Below are 21,840 nucleotides of genomic sequence, written 5' to 3' on the forward strand. Positions count from 1 at the left end.
TCGTGAGTGTTGGACGGGGTGATGGGTATTTTGTAAAGCAAGAGTCTGGGTGTCTTCGTGAGTGTTGGACGGGGTGATGGGTATTTTGTAAAGCAAGAGTCTGGGTGTCTTCGTGAGTGTTGGACGGGGTGATGGGTATTTTGTAAAGCAAGAGTCTGGGTGTCTTCGTGAGTGTTGGACGGGGTGATGGGTATTTTGTAAAGCAAGAGTCTGGGTGTCTTCGTGAGTGTTGGACGGGGTGATGGGTATTTTGTAAAGCAAGAGTCTCAGTGTCTTCATGAGTGTTGGACGGGGTGATGGGTGGGCATGGTGTGAATGTTGTCACGCTTGCACGGGCGTTGGTGGCTCTGTTTGCCCACTGACTTGCCACCAGCCCTGTGGGCTCTAGAACACAAGCACGCCCAGTGCCCTGTCTCTAGGGGACCGGATGCTTTAGAATCACGCACAGCAGACCTTATAACTGAGCCCATCTCCCTGGGGCAGTGGGGCATTTCTGGTTAGAAATTGCTGTTGGGGTGCCTGGACCCAGGGCTCTGCAGCCTGCTCCCCAGAGGAGCTCACCCTCCATCCTCACCTGGGAGGTGCAGGTGGCCTCTCCTGTCCTGGTCTCCCTACCCTGCTCCTGGCTGCATGCTCTGTGGGTTCTCTGCCACCTTGCTGTTATCCCTCTCCCAGTCAGCTTTGCTGGCCCTTCCCATTTTTTCTGAGCCTGAGGTGCCAGCTTGCTCCCAGGCCTGGCCTGACCAGCGCCTCCCATCCTCCAGGCCCAGCTCGCTCCTTCTCCCTTTCTTAGGCAGTCCCAGCGGGGGTCACGTGCAGAACCTGCAGGCCCGGTGTGCACTGTGTAACTAGGCTCCGGAAATAGATGAGGGAGCATGTGCTGTGCCTGGGGCCCCTGTGGAGGGGCCACCTGGGGACGCTGGACCTGTGGCTCTGGAGGCAGTGAGGCAGTGGGCAGGAGCCCCGTGTGTGCCTAGAGGGAGCTTTCAAGGAGGACTTGGTCTTTCTTGAATTCATCCATCAGCACCTGGCTAGGAGGGTCTGTGGCATCTGCCGGGCGCAGCAGGGCAGGTGGATTAGGAAGCAGGACCAGGTCTCACCTCAAGTGTCCCACATGGCAAGAATTGTCAAGAGCAGGAGTGCAGGGGTTGTCTTGGGAGCGCTCCCCGAAAGCATTCACCAGGCCCCCACCAGGCACGTCACAAAGCCTCACCACCCCAAGCCAGGCCCTGCCCTCCCAGGCCTGGTTCCTATGGGAAGCACTGGGTGACCCAGACCCAGATGGGCCAGGAGCTTAGACCCCTGAGGGGGCAACAGCGGTGGGCACATCCCCCACTTCACCCAGCGCTGGCCTCTCCTGAGGGGCCCCCAACGTGAGAGGCTGGGTTCTGCCATCCTGTCCTCTCCAGCAGGGAGCCCCTGCGTGTGTTCATTGAGAGGGGCCAGGAGACAGGAATTCACGGGGCCCTGGGCACTTTTCTCTGAGGTTCTGTTCTGGGGACACTGGACACGCTCCCAACGCACTTTCTCTGTGCCCCTTACCCTCTTTGAGGGCACAAAAGAAGCCACCCATCCTTCTCTGCTGCTGGCACCTGGAACCTGCTCCGGGCTCCTTCCTGGAAGGTTCGGCTGCCCCAGGTCACCCTGGCACTGACCGTGGCTCTGCGGCTCCTTCGAGTGAAATTGCCGTGGTGCACCTGTCCTGAGTCCATTCTCATGGCCTGGACCCGCACTGCTGCACACCAGGAGCCCAGCTCCTGGGCAGTCGCCCTACCCGCCCACGCACAGGGTGTCCACGCACAGGGTGTCCGCACACAGCGTGTCCAGAAGGCTGCGGGGGCTGGTTTACTTTTAATACGAGAATTATCTGATGTCTTCAAGGGTAGATTTCTTACATAGAAAATACCTTCTAGGCCAGGTGCGGTGGCTCACGCCTGTCATCCCAGCACATTGAGAGGCCGAGGCGGGCAGATCACGAGGTCAAGAGATCGAGACCAGCCTGACCAACATGGTGAAACCCTGTCTCTACTAAAAATACAAAAATTAGCCGGGCATGGTGGCTCATGCCTGTAGTCCCAGCTACTCGGGAGGCTGAGGCAGGACAATCGCATGAACCCAGGAGGTGGAGCTTGCAGTAAGCCAAGATCGCGCCACTGCACTCCACCTGCCGAAACAGCGAGACTCCATCTCAAAAAAAAAAAAAAAAAGAAAGAAAGAAAATACTACTTTCTAGAAATTAGGCTTATTTTTATTTTTTATTTATTTTATTTTTTTTGAGATGGAGTCTCACTCTGTCCCCCAGGCTGGAGTGCAGTGGTGCAATCTCAGCTGACTTCAAGGTCTGCCTCCCGGGTTCACGCCATTCTCCTGCCTCAGCCTCCCGAGTAGCTGGGAATACAGGGCCCGCCACCATGCCCAGATAATTTTTTGTATTTTTAGTGGAGACGGGGTTTCACTGTGTTAGCCAGGATGGAAATTTTTTTTTTTTTTTTTTTTTTTTTTTTGTCATTGTTGACCAGGTTGGCCTTGAACGTGTAGCCTCGCCTCGCCTAGCACCAGAACAACCAGCCTGAGCCACCGCAGCTCCCAGCTTTTTTTTTTTTTTTTTTTCTCTAGACGGAGTCTCGCTCTGTCGTCCAGGCTGGAGTGCAGTGGTGCGATCTCGGTTCACTGCAAGCTCCACCTCCTGGGTTCATGCTATTCTCCTGCCTCAGTCTCCCGAGTAGCTGGGACTACAGGCACCTGCCACCACACCCGGCTAATTTTTTGTATCTTTAGTAGAGACGGGGTTTCATTGTGTTAGCCAGGATGGTCTCGATCTCCTGATCTCGTGATCAGCCCACCTCAGCCTCCTAAAGTGCGAGGACTACAGGTGTGAGCCACCGTGCCCAGCCAGCCTTATTTTTAAAAATTAATATTTATGTTATTAAAGTTAAAAAGTTATAAAACTAGTGTGTCTTCCTTCAGCTTGCTGTCATTGTTCTTTTTATGGATCTAACAGGTTCCCCACCTTGGGGGATGGTTTCCTTTTTCTTTTTTTTTTTTTTTGGAGACAGAGTCGTGCTCTGTTGCCCAGGCTGGAGTGCAGTGGCGTGATCTCGGCTCACTGCAACCTTCACCTCCCAGGTTCAATCAATTCTCCTGCCTCATCCTCCCAGGTAGCTGGGACTATAGCCGTGCACCGCCACGCCCCACTAATTTTTTTATATTTTGGTAGAGACAGGTTTCACCATGTTGCCCAGGCTGGTTTTGAACTCCTTAGCTCAGACAGTCCACCCGCCTCAGCCTCCCAAATTGCTAGGATTACAAGCGTGAGCCACTGCACCCGGCCCCGTTTTGTTTTGCTTGAGTCAACGTTATTGACCTATAATTTACTATAATCTATGTCTGATTCACGCGTACGGCTGATGAGTTTTAACGGATTCATACCCCCGTGTGCCCTCCACTGCGTGGAGGTGGGGAAAGTGTTCACTGTTCCCTGCGCTCAGAGCGCCTCACCCTGGCTCGGGTCACCCCAGCTCGGGCAGTACCAATGCATCTGCCTGGGTGAGGGCGGGGTATGTGCTGCCAGCCCTGGCTTCCTGTGAACGCAGTTGCTCCTCCGGCCTGGCCTCTCGCGCTGGAGGGTGGCTTCGCGGCATCCTTGCTGTGCCTGCCAGTGGGCTCCCTAGGGAGTTTCCGCCGCGTGGACACGGCACCGTTCACTGATCTGCCTGTGTGGGGGTGACCCTGGGGGAGAGTCCAGCTTTCCTCACCAGCCCATTACATTTTTATCCCATTTTAAACTTAGTAAATTAAACCTCTTTACACATTTTACTCAATAAAATACATGTAACATAATAAATGTAATACACTTAAAATATAAATATCCTTACTTGTAATACATATAAAACGTAATGCATATAAATATACTCACAGTGCTGAAGAATAACAAAGTTGGACACAGAAACTATGCAATTTCAAGACTTCCTGTCAAAAATGCACCGAAATACCGAGGCCAGAAACAGGCGTGCACGACTGCGGGCAGCCGATCCTTGACAAAGGAACAAAGGCAATTCCGTGGAGAAGGGATGGCCTTTTCAACACTGGCGCTAGAGCAACAGAACATCCACATGCAAATCTAGACACAGACCTGACACTTCTCACAAAAACTAATTCTAAATGGATTCTAGATAAGCCTAAATGTAAAATGAGAAGCTATAAAACTTCTCTTTTTGTTTGTTTTTGAGACAGGGTCTTGCTCTGTCACCCACACTGGGGTGCAGTGGTGCAGTCACAGCTCACTGTAGCCTCCAATTCCTGGCCTCCAGCAATCCTCCTGCCTCAGCTTCCCAAGGAGCTAGGACTACCGGTGTGCACCACCACACCCAGCTACTTTTTAAAATTTTTTGTAGAGATAAGGTCTCACTATGTTGCCCAGGCTGGTCTCAAACCCCTGCTTTGGCCTCCCAAACTGCTGGGATTACAGATGTGAGCTATCATGCCCAGCTGTAATTATAAAACATCTTGGAGAAATCACAGGAGAAAGTATAGTGACCTTGGGTTTGGTGATAATAAAATACCAGTCGCACAATCCATGAAAATAAAAACTTGATCAATTGAACTTCATTACAATTAAAATTGTCTGCTGGGTGTGATGGCTCATGCCCCTAATCCTAGCACTTTGGAAGACCAATCTAGGAGGATTGCTTGAGGTCACAAGTTCGAGACCAGCCTGGGCAACATAGTGAGAACCCCGCCCCCCACCCCCAACTAAAGATTAGGAAAAGATAAATTGGCTAATTGTGATAGTACATGCCTGTGGTTCCAGGTACTCAGGAGACCGAGGCGAGGGGATTGCTTGAACCCAGGAGGTCTAGGCTGCAGTGAGCTACGATAGCACCACTGCACTCCAGCCTGGGCGACAGAGTGAGACCTTGAAAAAATTAAAATCTCTGCTTTGTAAAAGACACCGTTAAGAGAACGAAAAGGTGGGCCACAAGCTGTTGAAAACGTTTACAAAATACCTATCTGATAAAGGACTTGTATTCAAAATATGCAAAGAACTATTAAAGCTCGAGAAGAAGAAAAACAGGCTGAGCAGGGTGGCTCACACTTGTAATCCCAGTACTTTGGGAGGCTGAGGCAGAAGGATTGCGTGAGGCCAGGAATTCCAGACCAGCCTGTGTAACATGGTCTATTAGTCTGTTTTCATACTGCTATAAAGAAATACCCAAGACTGGGTAATTTACAAAAGAAAGAGGTTCATTGACTCACAGTTCCGAATTGCTGGGGAGGCCTCGGGAAGCACCATCACGGCGGATGGTAAAGAGGAAGCACAATCACAGCGGATGGTAAAGAGGAGGCACAATCACGGCGGATGGTAAAGAGGAGGCACAATCACGGCGGGTGGTAAAGAGGAAGCAGGCACCTCCTTGCAAGGCGGCAGGAGAGAGCGAGAATGGGCACAAGAAAAACTGCCACTCCTTTTTTTTTTTTTTTTTTTTTTTTTTGAGACAGAGTCTTGCCCTGTTACCCAGGCTGGAGTGCAGTGGCGCGATCTCGGCTCATTGCAACCTCCGCTTCCTGGGTTCAAGCGATTCTTCTGCCTCATCCTCCCAAGTAGCTGGGACTACAGGCGTGCACCACCAAGCCTGGCTAATTTTTGTATTTTTTAATAGAGATGAAGTTTCACCATGTTGGTCAGGTTGGTCTCAAACTCCTGGCCTCAAGTGATCTGCCCACCTCAGCCTCCCAAAGTGCTGAGATTACAGGTGTGAACCACCGCGCCCGGCCAAAACTGCCACTTTTAAAACCATCAGCTCTCGTGAGACTCCCTCACTACACGAGAACAGCATGGGGGAACCGCCCCCATAACCCAGTCACTTCCCTCCCTCCACACGTGGGGATTACAATTCAAGATGAGATTTGGGTGGGGACACACACATCGAAACCGTGTCACATGGCAAAACCCCGTCTCTACAAAAAATACAAAAATTAGCCAGGCGTGGTGGTGTACACCTGCAGTTCCAGCTACTCAGGAGTCTGAGGTGGGAGGATACCTTCAGCCCAGGAGGTCAAGGCTGCAGTGAGCCAAGATCACACCACTGCGCTCCAGCCTAGGCAACAGAGAAAGACCCTCTCTTTCAAACACAAACCTGGGTGACAGCCACTCGGAAGGCTAAGGCAGGAGAATCACTTGAACCCAGGAGGCAGAGGTTGCAGTAAGCCGAGATGGGGTCACTGCACTCCAGCCTGGGTGACAAAAGCAAAACTTTGTCTCAAAACAAAAAAATACCTGGGTGAAAGGTCTAAGCAGATGTTCACCAGAGAAGTTATTCAGACGGGAGATTGCGGTGGGAGGGTGCCCAGCATCATTTGTCCTTCAGGAACTGGAAACAGGGAGACGCCACTGCATACCTGACGGAGCGGCTAAAACCTTAAAAACTGACAGTACCAAATGCTTCCAGGAACTCTCACCCATTGCTGGTGGGAATACAAAAGGCTAAAGCTGCTTTAGAAGACAGTTTGACAGACTCTCACAGAACTAAATATAAATATATTCTTGGGCCGGGCGCAGCGGTTCACGCCTGTCATCCCAGCACTTTGGGAGGCTGAGGCAGGTGGATCACGAGGTCAGGAGATCAAGACAAGCCTAGCCAACATAGTGAAACCCCATCTCTACTAAAAATACAAAAAATTAGCCTGGCATGGTGGTGGGCACCTATAATCCCAGCTACTCGGGAGGCCAGGAGGCGGAGGTTGCAGTGAGCCGAGATCGCACCATTGCACTCCAGCCCGGGCAACAGTGTGAGACTCTGTCTCAAAAAATATAGATATAGATATAGATAGATAGATTCTTACCATGCAATCTGGCAATTTTGCTCCTAAATATTTATCCAACTGAATGGAAAACTTATGTCCACATAAAAACCTGCATGCAGGCCAGGCATGGTGGCTCACGCTTATAATCCTGGCAGTTTGGGAGGCTGAGGCAGGAGAATTGCTTGAGCCCAGGAGTTCAAGACCAGCCTGGGCAACATAGTGAGACCCCGTCTCTACCAAACTAAAAAACTTAGCCGAGTGTCACAGCACACACATGGTCCCACCTGTCAAGAGGCTGACTGGGATCTCAAGCCTGGAAGGCAGAGGTTGCAGTGAGCTGTGATTGAGCCACTGCACTGCAGCCTGGGCAGCAGGGTGAGACCCCGTCTCTAAAAGATAGTAATGAGCATCAAGCCACTGCAACAGGGAGGAACCTTAAATACATGTTTCTATAAATACACGTTCCTAAGTGAGAGGAGCCAGTTGAGAAGGCCACGCACTGTGATTTCAGCTCAATGACCTTCTGGAAGAGGCAATATGATGTGGTAGTGAAAACATCAGTTGTTTCCCGGGGAAAAAGGAGAGTGGATAGTAGAACGCAGCATTCGTATGGCAGTGAGGCCACTCTGTGTGGCACCGTCCTGGTTGGTACATGACACTGCGTTTGTCCGAACCTGTAGAACTGGACAACACAAGAGCAGACCTTGTGCAGATTTTAAACATTCATTGAGGAGATGGGGGTCCCAGCTGGGAAGGCTGACTGACAAGAATCTTAACTACTGCAGATGCATTCCGTAACCTTCCTGAAGGTTGTTCAGAGGAAGGTGCTGAGTAACTCTGGAAATGAGCAGTGTCTATAAGGCCAGAGGCAAAAGGAATGGCACAGACGCTGCTCTAGTTGATAAAGTTTTGCTCCACAGAGGTGCTGAGTGGCAGCTCTGTCACTGTGGTGTGTATGATGGCTGTGGGAGAGCAGTCTCTGGGTAATCAGAGGGAGGAGGAGGGGAGTCTCTGGGTAATCAGAGGGAGGAGAGGGGGAGTCTCTGGGTAATCAGAGGGAGGAGGAGGGGGAGTCTCTGGGTAATCAGAGGGAGGAGGAGGGGGAGTCTCTGGGTAATCAGAGGGAGGAGGAGGGGAGTCTCTGGGTAATCAGAGGGAGGAGAGGGGAGTCTCTGGGTAATCAGAGGGAGGAGGAGGGGAGTCTCTGGGTAATCAGAGGGAGGAGGAGGGGGAGTCTCTGGGTAATCAGAGGGAGGAGGAGGGGAGTCTCTGGGTAATCAGAGGGAGGAGGAGGGGGAGTCTGGGTAATCAGAGGGAGGAGGAGGGCAGTCTCTGGGTAATCGGAGGAGGAAGGGAGTCTCTGGGTAATCAGAGGGAGGAGGAGGGGGAGTCTCTGGGTAATCAGAGGGAGGAGAGGGGGAGTCTCTGGGTAATCAGAGGGAGGAGGAGGGGGAGTCTCTGGGTAATCAGAGGGAGGAGGAGGGGGAGTCTCTGGGTAATCAGAGGGAGGAGGAGGGGAGTCTCTGGGTAATCAGAGGGAGGAGAGGGGAGTCTCTGGGTAATCAGAGGGAGGAGGAGGGGAGTCTCTGGGTAATCAGAGGGAGGAGGAGGGGGAGTCTCTGGGTAATCAGAGGGAGGAGGAGGGGAGTCTCTGGGTAATCAGAGGGAGGAGGAGGGGGAGTCTGGGTAATCAGAGGGAGGAGGAGGGCAGTCTCTGGGTAATCGGAGGAGGAAGGGAGTCTCTGGGTAATCAGAGGGAGGAGGAGGGGGAGTCTCTGGGTAATCAGAGGGAGGAGAGGGGGAGTCTCTGGGTAATCAGAGGGAGGAGGAGGGGGAGTCTCTGGGTAATCAGAGGGAGGAGGAGGGGGAGTCTCTGGGTAATCAGAGGGAGGAGAGGGGGAGTCTCTGGGTAATCGGAGGGGGAGGGGAGTCTCTGGGTAATCAGAGGGAGGAGAGGGGGAGTCTCTGGGTAATCAGAGGGAGGAGGAGGGGAGTCTCTGGGTAATCAGAGGGAGGAGGAGGGGGAGTCTCTGGGTAATCGGAGGGGGAGGGGAGTCTCTGGGTAATCAGAGGGAGGAGGAGGGGGAGTCTGGGTAATCAGAGGGAGGAGGAGGGCAGTCTCTGGGTAATCGGAGGAGGAAGGGAGTCTCTGGGTAATCAGAGGGAGGAGGAGGGGGAGTCTCTGGGTAATCAGAGGGAGGAGAGGGGGAGTCTCTGGGTAATCAGAGGGAGGAGGAGGGGGAGTCTCTGGGTAATCAGAGGGAGGAGAGGGGGAGTCTCTGGGTAATCAGAGGGAGGAGGAGGGGGAGTCTCTGGGTAATCAGAGGGAGGAGAGGGGGAGTCTCTGGGTAATCAGAGGGAGGAGGAGGGGAGTCTCTGGGTAATCAGAGGGAGGAGGAGGGGGAGTCTCTGGGTAATCGGAGGGGGAGGGGAGTCTCTGGGTAATCAGAGGGAGGAGGAGGGGGAGTCTGGGTAATCAGAGGGAGGAGGAGGGCAGTCTCTGGGTAATCGGAGGAGGAAGGGAGTCTCTGGGTAATCAGAGGGAGGAGGAGGGGGAGTCTCTGGGTAATCAGAGGGAGGAGAGGGGGAGTCTCTGGGTAATCAGAGGGAGGAGGAGGGGGAGTCTCTGGGTAATCAGAGGGAGGAGAGGGGGAGTCTCTGGGTAATCAGAGGGAGGAGGAGGGGGAGTCTCTGGGTAATCAGAGGGAGGAGAGGGGGAGTCTCTGGGTAATCAGAGGGAGGAGGAGGGGGAGTCTCTGGGTAATCAGAGGGAGGAGAGGGGGAGTCTCTGGGTAATCGAAGGGGGAGGGGAGTCTCTGGGTAATCAGAGGGAGGAGAGGGGGAGTCTCTGGGTAATCAGAGGGAGGAGGAGGGGAGTCTCTGGGTAATCAGAGGGAGGAGGAGGGGGAGTCTCTGGGTAATCGGAGGGGGAGGGGAGTCTCTGGGTAATCAGAGGGAGGAGGAGGGGGAGTCTCTGGGTAATCGGAGGGAGGAGGAGGGGGAGTCTCTGGGTAATCGGAGGGGGAGGGGAGTCTCTGGGTAATCAGAGGGAGGAGGAGGGGGAGTCTCTGGGTAATCAGAGGGAGGAGAGGGGGAGTCTCTGGGTAATCGGAGGGGGAGGGGAGTCTCTGGGTAATCAGAGGGAGGAGAGGGGGAGTCTCTGGGTAATCGGAGGGGGAGGGGAGTCTCTGGGTAATCAGAGGGAGGAGAGAGGGAGTCTCTGGGTAATCAGAGGGAGGGGGAGGGGAGTCTCTGGGTAATCAGAGGGAGGAGGAGGGGGAGTCTCTGGGTAATCGGAGGGGGAGGGGAGTCTCTGGGTAATCAGAGGGAGGAGGAGGGGGAGTCTCTGGGTAATCGGAGGGAGGAGGAGGGGGAGTCTCTGGGTAATCGGAGGGGGAGGGGAGTCTCTGGGTAATCAGAGGGAGGAGGAGGGGGAGTCTCTGGGTAATCGGAGGGGGAGGGGAGTCTCTGGGTAATCAGAGGGAGGAGGAGGGGGAGTCTCTGGGTAATCAGAGGGAGGAGGAGGGGGAGTCTCTGGGTAATCAGAGGGAGGAGGAGGGGGAGTCTCTGGGTAATCGGAGGGGGAGGGGAGTCTCTGGGTAATCAGAGGGAGGAGGAGGGGGAGTCTCTGGGTAATCAGAGGGAGGAGGAGGGCAGTCTCTGGGTAGTCGGAGGAGGAAGGGAGTCTCTGGGTAATCAGAGGGAGGAGGAGGGGGAGTCTCTGGGTAATCAGAGGGAGGAGGAGGGCAGTCTGGGTAATCAGAGGGAGGAGAGGGGAGTCTCTGGGTAATCAGAGGGAGGAGGAGGGCAGTCTCTGGGTAATCAGAGGGAGGAGGAGGGGGAGTCTCTGGGTAATCAGAGGGAGGAGGAGGGGGAGTCTCTGGGTAATCAGAGGGAGGAGGAGGGGGAGTCTCTGGGTAATCAGAGGGAGGAGGAGGGCAGTCTCTGGGTAATCAGAGGGAGGAGAGGGGAGTCTCTGGGTAATCAGAGGGAGGAGGAGGGCAGTCTCTGGGTAATCGGAGGAGGAAGGGAGTCTCTGGGTAATCAGAGGGAGGAGGAGGGGGAGTCTCTGGGTAATCAGAGGGAGGAGAGGGGAGTCTCTGGGTAATCAGAGGGAGGAGGAGGGGGAGTCTCTGGGTAATCAGAGGGAGGAGGAGGGCAGTCTCTGGGTAATCAGAGGGAGGAGAGGGGAGTCTCTGGGTAATCAGAGGGAGGAGGAGGGCAGTCTCTGGGTAATCAGAGGGAGGAGGAGGGGGAGTCTCTGGGTAATCAGAGGGAGGAGGAGGGGGAGTCTCTGGGTAATCAGAGGGAGGAGGAGGGGGAGTCTCTGGGTAATCAGAGGGAGGAGGAGGGCAGTCTCTGGGTAATCAGAGGGAGGAGAGGGGAGTCTCTGGGTAATCAGAGGGAGGAGGAGGGCAGTCTCTGGGTAATCAGAGGGAGGAGGAGGGGGAGTCTCTGGGTAATCAGAGGGAGGAGGAGGGGGAGTCTCTGGGTAATCAGAGGGAGGAGAAGGGCAGTCTCTGGGTAATCAGAGGGAGGAGGAGGGGAGTCTCTGGGTAATCAGAGGGAGGAGGAGGGGAGTCTCTGGGTAATCAGAGGGAGGAGGAGGGGAGTCTCTGGGTAATCAGAGGGAGGAGGAGGGCAGTCTCTGGGTAATCGGAGGAGGAAGGGAGTCTCTGGGTAATCAGAGGGAGGAGAGGGGAGTCTCTGGGTAATCAGAGGGAGGAGGGGAGTCCCTAGGTAATCAGAAGGTGGTGGAGGGGAGTCTCTAGGTAATCAGAAGGAGGAGGAGGGGAGTCTCTGGGTAATCAGAGGGAGGAGGAGGGCAGTCTCTGGGTAATCAGAGGGAGGAGGGGAGTCCCTAGGTAATCAGAAGGAGGTGGAGGGGAGTCTCTAGGTAATCAGAAGGAGGAGGAGGGGAGTCTCTGGGTAATCAGAAGGAGGTGGAGGGGAGTCTCTGGGTAATCAGAAGGAGGAGGAGGGGAGTCTCTGGGTAATCAGAGGGAGGAGGAGGGCAGTCTCTGGGTAATCAGGGAGGAGAGGGGAGTCTCTGGGTAATCAGGAGGAGGAGGGCAGTCTCTGGGTAACCAGAGGGAGGAGGGGAGTCCCTAGGTAATCAGAGGGAGGAGAGGGGGAGTCTCTAGGTAATCAGAAGGAGGAGGAGGGGAGTCTCTGGGTAATCAGAGGGAGGAGGAGGGCAGTCTCTGGGTAATCGGAGGGGGAGGGGAGTCTCTGGGTAATCAGAAGGAGGAGGAGGGGAGTCTCTAGGTAATCAGGAGGAGGAGGGGAGTCTCTGGGTAATCAGAAGGAGGAGGAGGGCAGTCTCTGGGTAATCAGAGGGAGGGGGAGGGGAGTCTCTGGGTAATCAGAGGGAGGAGGAGGGCAGTCTCTGGGTAATCGGAAGGAGGTGGAGGGGAGTCTCTAGGTAATCAGAAGGAGGAGAAGGGGAGTCTCTGGGTAATCAGAGGGAGGAGGAGGGCAGTCTCTGGGTAATCGGAGGGGGAGGGGAGTCTCTGGGTAATCAGAAGGAGGAGGAGGGGAGTCTCTAGGTAATCAGGAGGAGGAGGGGAGTCTCTGGGTAATCAGAAGGAGGAGGAGGGCAGTCTCTGGGTAATCAGAGGGAGGGGGAGGGGAGTCTCTGGGTAATCAGAGGGAGGAGGAGGGCAGTCTCTGGGTAATCGGAGGAGGAGGGGAGTCTCTGAGTAATCAGAGGGAGGAGGAGGGGAGTCTCTGGGTAATCAGAGGGAGGAGGGGAGTCCCTAGGTAATCAGAAGGAGGTGGAGGGGAGTCTCTGGGTAATCAGAAGGAGGAGGAGGGGAGTCTCTGGGTAATCAGAGGGAGTGGGAGGGGAGTCTCTGGGTAATCAGAGGAGGAGGAGGGGAGTCTCTGGGTAATCGGAGGGAGGAGGAGGGGAGTCTCTGGGTAATCGGAGGGAGGAGGAGGGGGGTCTCTGGGTAATCGGAGGGAGGAGGAGAGGGGTCTCTGGGTAATCGGAGGGAGGAGGAGGGGAGTCTGGGTAATCGGAGGGAGGAGGAGGGGAGTCTCTGGGTAATCAGAAGGAGGAGGGGCGTCTCTGGGTAATTGGAGGGAGGAGGAGGGGAGTCTCTGGGTAATCAGAGGGAGGAGGTTGGCGTGGCCCCTGTGATGGTGGATTACCATTGCACGTTTAGCCCAGAAGAGACAAAGATGGTTAAACAGTGTGTGCGCAGTGGTTAATGGATACACACGTATCTTGTTGCTGTACAAGCTGAGGGGGCCTAGAACCAGCTATGCTTGCAGCAGTGAGCACACCCAGGCCCAGATTCTAGTTGCTAGTGCCCTCCAGTCCACGGGGCCAGGGCTCTGAGGAGAAATGGCTGATTCCAGCACCGGGGCAGGAAATGCCCAGGATCAGCTGATACTGGCAGTTCCAGAAAGTGAAGAGCTCCGTAAACAAAACCCCACAGTCACGGGATTGCGTCCCAGCGAAAGAGCCTCCCAGTGGCCAAAGAGCAACAAAATAATAAAGTAGTATTAGAATATAACCCAGAGTAGAAAATAAACATCCACGAGCCCATAGTGATATAAGCGATTGAATAAATAAACAGAGGGAACAAGACCAACCTTCCCTGCAGACAGTTTTCAGTAAATGAGGTAGATCCCCCGGTTCCAGGAGGTGGCATGAGCTCCCGGTCCCGCCGTGCGCTGTGCGTGGTAACCTGACTTCCCTCCTGGGTGTGCAGCACGGAGAGGGCAGTGGGAGGGGGACGCTGCAGCCGAGGTGCCTGCAGACACCCCTAAGCCCGGTGGTCAGGTCAGCATCCACTGGTCATGTTCACGGTGTGGCCGATGGCGGTGGAGGCGCATGCAGACACCCCCGAGCCCGGTGGTCAGGTCAGCATCCACTGGTCATGTTCACGGCGTGGCCGATGGGGAGGCTGCTGCCCGATCCTCCCGACCCCGACTACCCCAGCCCGGCCATGCGGAGCCACAGAATTCCTGACCAGGCCTCCTCCAAACCATCCAGGTCATCAGAGACAAGGAGAGTCTGAGAAACCGTCCCAGCCTAGGGGAGCCTGAAGTGACAGGACAAGTAGATGCCACATGGCATCCAGGAAGGGATTGTTGGGGGCGGGGCAGGGGGAAGGACACCAGGGGAGAGTGAAGGAAGCTTAGGCCTCAGCAGCTGTGTGGCAGCACGGGCTTATTTTTTTTTTATTTTTTATTTTATGTTTATTTTATTTTATTTTTTGAGATGGAGTATCACTCTGTCACCCAGGCTAGAGTGTAGTGGTGTGATCTCGGCTCACTGCAACCTCCGCCTCCCGGGTTCAAGTGATTCTCCTGCCTCATCCTCCCGAGTAGCTGGGATTACAGGTGCCTGCCACCACACCTGGCTAATTTTTGAATTTTGAGTAGAGACGGGGTTTCATCATGTTGGTCAGGCTGGTCTCTAACTCCTGACCTTGTGATCTGCCTGCCTTGGCCTCCCAAAGTGCTGGGATTACAGGCGTGAGTCACCGCACCCAGCCAGCACCGGCTTATTAATGGTGAGATGTTAATGGGAAACTGGGCATGTGAGATATGGGAGCTTTTACTATTTTTATAATAATTCTGTAAATCTAAAACCATTCTAAAATTAAAAATTTATTTTTAAAATGCAATATATTTGTTTTCCTTTTAAAGCACTTCCCTCATTCTTACCCAACGGACACACCTTCTCAAGTACTTAAGTAATTCTTTTTTTTTTTTTTTTGAGACTGAGTCTTGCTGTCACCCAGGCTGGAGTGCAGTGGCGCGATCTCAGCTCACCGCAACCTCTACCTCCGAGATTCAAGTGATTCTCCTACTTCAGCCTCCCGAGTAGCTGGGATTACAGGTGTCTGCCACCACACCCGGCTAATTTTTTATATTTTTAGTAGAGACGGGAGTTTCATGTCGGCCAGGCTGGTCTCGAACTCCTGACCTTTAGTGATCCACCTACCTCAGCCTCCCAAAGTGCTAGGATTACAGGCGTGAACCACTGCGCCCGGCAAGTAATTCTTATGAACAAATTAGCCTTATAAAGTTGTCATAAACATTATGTGATGTGTGGCCAGGTTAGAGTCCTGTGTGACCCGGTCTGAGCTGGCCTCTGGGCAGCGTGCCATGTGGGGGGTGCCACAAGCTGATTCGGGGAGCACCGGCCTGGGGTGACGCACGCCTGTCGGGTGGATGGCGGCCTGGGGTGACGCGGATGGCGGCCTGGGGTGACGCGGATGGTGGCCTGGGGTGATGCACGCCTGTCAGGCGGATGGCGGCCTGGGATGACACGCGCCTGTCGGGCGGATGGCGGCTTGGGATGACGTGGATGGCGGCCTGGGGTGACGCGCGCCTGTCGGGCAGATGGCGGCCTGGGGTGACGCAGATGGTGGCCTGGGGTAACGCGGATGGTGGCCTGGGGTGACACACCTGTCGGGTGGACGGCGGCCTGGGGTGATGTGGATGGCGGCCTGGGGTGACGCGCGCCTGTTGGGCAGATGGCGGCCTGTGGTGACACACAGCTGTCAGGCAGATGGCGGTCTGGGGTGACGCGCGCCTGTTGGGTGGATGGCGGCCTGGGGTGACGCACAGCTGTTGGGTGGATGGTGGCCTGGGGTGACATGCGCCTGTTGGGCAGATGGCGGCCTGTGGTGACACACAGCTGTCAGGCAGATGGCGGTCTGGGGTGACGTGCGCCTGTTGGGTGGATGGCGGCCTGGGGTGACGCACAGCTGTTGGGTGGATGGTGGCCTGGGGTGACATGCGCCTGTTGGGTGGATGGCAGCCTGGGGTGACGCACAGCTGTCGGGCGGATGGCGGCCTAGGTGACGCGGATGGCGGCCTGGGGTGACGCACGCCTGTCTGGCTGATGGCGGCCTAGGGTGACGCGGATGGCGGCCTGGGGTGACGTGGATGGTGGCCTAGGGTGACGCGGATGGCGGCCTAGGGTGACGCACGCCTGTCGGGCAGATGGCGGCCTGGGGTGACGCAGATGGTGGCCTGGGGTGACGCGGATGGCGGCCTGGGGTGACGCACAGCTGTCGGGCGGATGGCGGCCTGGGGTGACGCGGATGGCGGCCTGGGGTGACGCGGATGGTGGCCTGGGGTGACGCAGATGGTGGCCTGGGGTGACGCACGCCTGTCGGGCAGATGGCGGCCTGGGGTGACGCGGATGGCGGCCTGGGGTGATGCGCGCCTGTTGGGTGGATGGCGGCCTGGGGTGACGCGCCTGTCGGGTGGACGGCGGCCTGGGGTGACGCGCGCCTGCATCGGGAGCAGCTTCCCTTGGCCAGTGCCCATGTTCCTCTTTTCATTTTTGTCTTTTCTGGGGAGGGCAGGGGGACATTTCACTGTCTTTCCACTGAATGTTATGGCCCTCCCCACACCCCTTGGAGGCACAGCTGAGGTGGGGCCTATGTCTGGCTCTAGGGGGCCCTGAAAGGTACTTTTCACACCTCCCACCCCTCAGCACTGAGAGACCTCGGGAGGGGTACCTGTGACAGGGACGCGGGCCCCACCTTGCTGAACCCAGCAGCAAGGGCATCTCTGCCTCTGTCCCTGGAGGGTGACAGCGGTAGTGTGGGAGCTGGGGCCTGGGTGGAGCCGGGTCAGAAACTCAGGTTTTGCCTGGGTGGGCCACGAATGTCCTGCCGAGGGTGAGACCCTCAGGGCTCTGGGTGGAGAGCAGCACCTGCCCAGAACCACCAGACCCTTGTCCTGGCTGCACCAGGGGCCAGCGACCTTGTCCCTCCTCCACCCTGCAGGCCTCCGGCGGGGCTTGGCCTCACCTGCCTCTGTCTACTCAGGACTTTCAGACCAGGCACTCCTGCAGGCAGAGAGGGGAATTTCCGAGACTGAAGTTGTTACTGGGTATTTTTTAACAGCGCTGTCTTAAAAAACAGATAGCTTGTCTCTGTGGTCCCCGTCTATTCTTGCAGCCACGTGAACGTGCGCGTGTGTGTGCGGCAGCTTCCCTCACGGCAGCCAAAACCCAGAGGCAGCCCAGCGTGTGAACACGCCAAGGTGTGACTCTCGGCACAGCACTGCCGAGCCGTGGGAGGGACTGGGTGGTGCAGCGGCCAGTGGGTCTCAGACCCTGAGCTGAGCACGACTAGAGAGGATGGGCGCATCCAAGCGTTTGCAGAGCACAGAGCGCGTCCGCAGAGCGCGTTCGCAGAGCGGGTCCACACCTTGGGTGTGGCGAGCGGATGTGAGCAGTGTGCCTGTGACCAGGGCTGTCTGCACATCCGCCGGCCTAAGCTGCTTCTCGCTGAAACCCACTGGGACTCTGGCCGAGGCCGGCCCCAAGGAGCTTTGTCGAGGAGGGAGCACCTTGCCCCTGCCCAGCGCGGTCCCTCGCACCCTCCTTCCCGTGAACCTGCATCTTTGGTTGTAGTTACAGCTCTCGCGCTTCCATCTTATGAACCACAGGAGTCCCGTTGGTTTTGGATGAGTTGACCCCAAAAAGACACAAGAGCTCTCTAGAGACACTTCCTGGGGGTCCTGCTGCGTTGGAGCAGGGAGGCAGTAGCTCCTGACGCCTTCCCTCCTACGTGGGCTTTGTGATCGCTGATGGTCACATGCGGGGCATTCGGTGGCCTCTGTGTAGAGCCAGTGTCTTCCTGATGTGACACTGGGAACCACCAGCAGCCCGAGCACAGAGACCTTCTCTCGGCCACTGGGCGGGCTGCAAATGTGAGGGCGAATGTCGGGTGCAGGGTGGTGGAGGTAGCTGGGCCTTCCCCACTGCGGAGGCAGCAAATGTGAGGGCGAATGTCGGGTGCAGGGTGGTGGAGGTAGCTGGGCCTTCCCCACTGCGGAGGCAACAAATGTGAGCGCGAATGTCCGGCCCAGGGTGGTGGAGGTAGCTGGGCCTTCCCCACTGCGGAGGCAGCAAATGTGAGTGCGAATGTCCGGCCCAGGGTGGTGGAGGTAGCTGGGCCTTCCCCGCCGCGGAGTCGCCCAGCAATGCCCGAGGCCCTTTTCTCCCGCCCCAGCATCAGGGGCTGTTCCACAATGGGTGTCTGGGGGTCCCTGCAGCCTCCCACCTTCCTCCTGGGAGAAGCCTGCACACACTGAGGGGCTGTTTGTTCTTTATTTGCAGAGGTATTGTGGCCAGTATTTTGGTTTTCTTATGTTTTGGAGTCACACAAGCTAAAGACGGGCCATTTTCCAGACCTCATCCAGGTAACTTGCCATTTCCTTTTCCGTGTGCCCCTGTAGCAGTTCTGTTCTGAGCGGCCACTCTGTGTCTGTGCTGCTGGGTGTGAGTGTCCTGTCCTCCCCTCCACCTGGCCCCTCCCCGAGGCCTCCAACGCCACTTCCCACATGGACGAGGGCACTGGATTCTGAGCTGGCCGTGTGCTCCTCCTCCAACCACCGAGGGTCTCTCCAGGCCTTCTCTGGCCCTTTCACTCTTCCCTGTCCAGGGCTCTCCAGCCCTTCTCTTCCTGCTTCTGCCTCCTCTTTCCACAAACCAGAGTGGCCAAGGGCTCCAGATGGGGCTGTGAGGCTGGGGGCAGGTGGGTGAGGGCACCAGATGGGGCTGTGAGGCCAGGGACTGTGGGCTCTAGGTGGGGCTCTGAGACCGGAGGGGGCGGGGGTGGATGAGGGTACCAGATGGGGCTGTGAGGCCGCGGGTGGGTGAGGGCTCCAGATGGAGCTGTGAGGTGCCGCCCATTCCCTGCCCTTGAAGTGGTTGCCCAGTGCACTCTGCCTCGGCCACCACCCCACCTTATGGCCCTGAGTTCTAACAAACCCTCGTGGGCCAGAGCATCCCGCCAATCTCAGTGCACTCTGTCCCCCAAGTCCCACCCCAGGAAGGCGGGCTCAGGCCTCTGTAGGGTCGGTTGTGTCCCCTGAGTGGCCACACGAAGTAATTAGAAACATTTTCTGTTTCAACAGGAGTATGTATTATAGAAAATTTCGGAAATACAAAGATAGTTAAAAATAAAACTACCCACAAATAATAAGCAGTTAAATTTTCACGTGTTTGTGATACGGACATATTCACTTGTTTGTGTAAACAAACATATTCACATGTTTGTGTGTACGGACATATTCACGCTTTTGTGTACGGACATATTCATGCATTTATGATACGGACATAATCACGTGTTTGTGTATACGGACATATTCACGCGTTTGTGTGTACGGACATATTCACGCGTTTCTGTGATACGGACATATTCACGCGTTTGTGATATGGACATATTCACACGTTTGTGTGTACAGACATATTCACGCGTTTGTGTGTACAGACATATTCACGCGTTTGTGATATGGACATATTCACGCGTTTGTGTGTACGGACATATTCACGCGTTTGTGTGTACGGACATATTCACGCGTTTGTATGATACGGACATATTCACGCGTTTGTGTGATACGGACATATTCACGCGTTTCTGTGATATGGACATATTCACGCGTTTGTGTGTATGGACATATTCACGCGTTTGTGTGTATGGACATATTCATGCGTTTGTGTGTATGGACATATTCACGCGTTTGTGTGATGCGGACATATTCACGCGTTTGTGTGATACGGACATATTCACGCGTTTGTGTGTATGGACGTGTTCACGCGTTTGTGTGTGCAGACGTATTCACGTGTTTGTGTGATACGGACATATTCACGCGTTTGTGTGCACGGACATGTTCACGTGTTTGTGTGATACGGATATATTCACGCGTTTGTGTGTACAGACATATTCACAGCCTCGAAAGAGTGGAATCCTGAGCGTGTGGCTTTGTGCATTCTCCGCTTCAGGTTCAATGACTTTAGTCATTTACTTACTAATTTTTAAAATGACTTTAATCGTTTAGGTTCAATGACTTTAGTCATTTCCTTACTAATTTTTTAACAGCTGAAATTTTAATGACTGTTTAGCTGTCATTAGAATGTACTACATTTCACTAACTGATTTAAGCCATAATATTGTATATTTAGAGAGTTTCCAGTTTTATTTTAATAAACTAAGCTGTGTTGAATTTTCTCACGTATGCTCTGTGTAAATATCTGATTACTCATTTAATACAATGTCCCAGAAGTGAGTATTCAATTAAAGGGCATACACGGTTTAAGCCCGTCATATGTGTTATAAAGTTGGCCTCCAGGAGAGCAGTGTCTGCCCCAGGGTCAGTGCTATGGTGGTGAGTGAAGCTCCCCCATCCACAGAGGCCCTGAGCAGGGGGCCGTCCTGTGACCTCGCTGGCCCCTTCCTTGCCCAGGGCCTTGAGAGAGGGCTCCGTGAGTGCCTGGCGGGCCGCTCTGCTGGCTGACAGCTGTGTGGGAAGGGCCCAGGGCTCTGTCTGCCCAGCTGGCTGAGCACAGACGGTCTTGCCTCCAAAGGGTTTGGATTCCTCAGCAGAGCAGTAGAAAGTGCAGTGATGGCCTTAAACTGCCCGTCACACAGTGAAAAGCCTGGTGCGGTGATGGTGTGAAAACTGCCCGTCACACAGCGAGAAGCCTGGTGCGGTGATGGTGTGAAAACTGCCCGTCACACAGCGAGAAGCCTGGTGCGGTGATGGTGTGAAACTGCCCGTCACACAGCGAGAAGCCTGGTGCGGTGATGGTGTGAAACTGCCCGTCACACAGCGAGAAGCCTGGTGCGGTGATGGTGTGAAACTGCCCGTCACACAGCGAGAAGCCTGGTGCGGTGATGGTCTGAAACTGCCCGTCACACAGCGAGAAGCCTGGTGCAGTTACGTGCTTGTTGGGTGGATTTGGAAGGAAGAAGAGCTGCCGGAAGCTCAGCCCATGGCCGTCCTTGCTTGGAGATGCACCAAATCCCCCCTGGGTGGCAGCATCACCGGGGGCTGGGATGCAGCCGTGAGTGGGACAGACTGGTCAGCAGGCAGCAGCTTGTCCTGGCATGTGGCCCCTGGCACAGGGAGAGACTCCCGGGAGACCCTCAGCTCTGTGCAGTCTAGGAGTTCCGGCGGCAGGTCACCTGGCGGGATGTGGAGCATCTGGGCCTGAGGTCTTGATGCTTCCAAAAGCTCCAGCCACGGCGTCTCTGAGTTGTGGCTCGTCCCCTCCCACTGGGCAGGACTGGGGGTTCCTGGGGTGTTCCATTTTTAATCTGAGCTCTGTTCTACATTTCTTCTGTCCATTTAGTTTGCTTGGCATAAATTCCACATTACTTTGCCAATCTTCAATTTATTGACGGGGAAGCCTGTCCTGGAGCCACCTTCTTCCATGTGTCTTGTTAACTTGGGAGCCGGCAGGGAGCCCTCAACCCTCTGCAGTCACAACACATTGAAGTGGACAAGTGATGAGTCCTGTGCAGCGGAGGCTCTGGGAGGGGCAGGGAGAAGGGCTTCTCCAGAAAGGTGGTCCCTGTGCAGCGGAGGCTCTGGGAGGGCCAGGGAGAAGGGCTTTCTCCAGAAAGGTGGTCCCTGTGCAGTGGAGGCTCTGGGAGGGGCAGGGAGAAGGGCTTCTCCAGAAAGGTGGTCCCTATGGGCTCTGCCCACCTTCTTCGCACTCCCCTGGGTCTGGCCCAGGAATGCCCAGTCCGGCAGCTGTAGCCGTAGCCATTAGCGACTGGGCCTCATGAGGAGGAGTGGAAATGGGCCCAGCCCGGCCATCTGGGGAGCTGCTTTCTTTGGAAACTTGAGTTGGCTGCAGCTCTGAGGGAGGTGAAAGGTTCTGGCCCACGGAGGAGGGCATCCCTCCTATGTAAACTGCATTTTCTTCCTGGCTCCCTCTGAAGGCTGAGTCAGCCACAGCATTTCCAGGGCTGCTGAGGCTGCCTGTCTGTCTTTCCCCTCTGGTGTGATGTTTAGAAAGACAAACGAGCGCTGGGGGCTGGGGGTGGCCCTGGGGTCAGGGAGGTGCTGGAGTTACTCCGGGAAGCGACGCAGGAACGCAGACCAAGGGCTGGGTATTTGGGGGCGGCAGCCTGGTGCTGGTTGGGTGTGAAGCGTGAGTGGGGAGAGGAGTCCAAGATGCCACCTTTCTGATCTGGGGCCTTCCCCAACAGGTGAAACATGAGAAAGATTCAATTTGGCAGTGGGGGGAGGGAAGTTAGC

General features: G+C 55.4%; 1 protein-coding gene across 5 annotated transcripts in view; it reads left to right on the forward strand.

Annotated features, from left to right (window-relative positions):
* The window catches only part of PTDSS2 (phosphatidylserine synthase 2), a 49,745-nt gene that overhangs the window by 15,402 nt on the left and 12,503 nt on the right, over positions 1-21,840 (forward strand). For 4 of the 5 annotated variants that reach the window (XR_008510962.2, XM_054524032.2, XM_024241343.3 and 1 more), the window contains one exon: positions 17,909-17,991. The exons of the other annotated variant lie outside the window; for it this stretch is intronic. Coding sequence is in view for 2 of the 4 variants with exons in the window: in XM_054524032.2 (XP_054380007.1) it covers positions 17,909-17,991 (83 nt within the window). In the remaining 2 variants the exon portion in view is untranslated. The remainder of the gene's footprint in view (positions 1-17,908; positions 17,992-21,840) is intronic. 5 annotated transcript variants of the gene reach the window in all.

This window comes from Pongo abelii, chromosome 9 (assembly GCF_028885655.2).
Source record: "Pongo abelii isolate AG06213 chromosome 9, NHGRI_mPonAbe1-v2.0_pri, whole genome shotgun sequence".
NCBI classification, from domain to species: Eukaryota; Metazoa; Chordata; class Mammalia; order Primates; family Hominidae; genus Pongo; species Pongo abelii.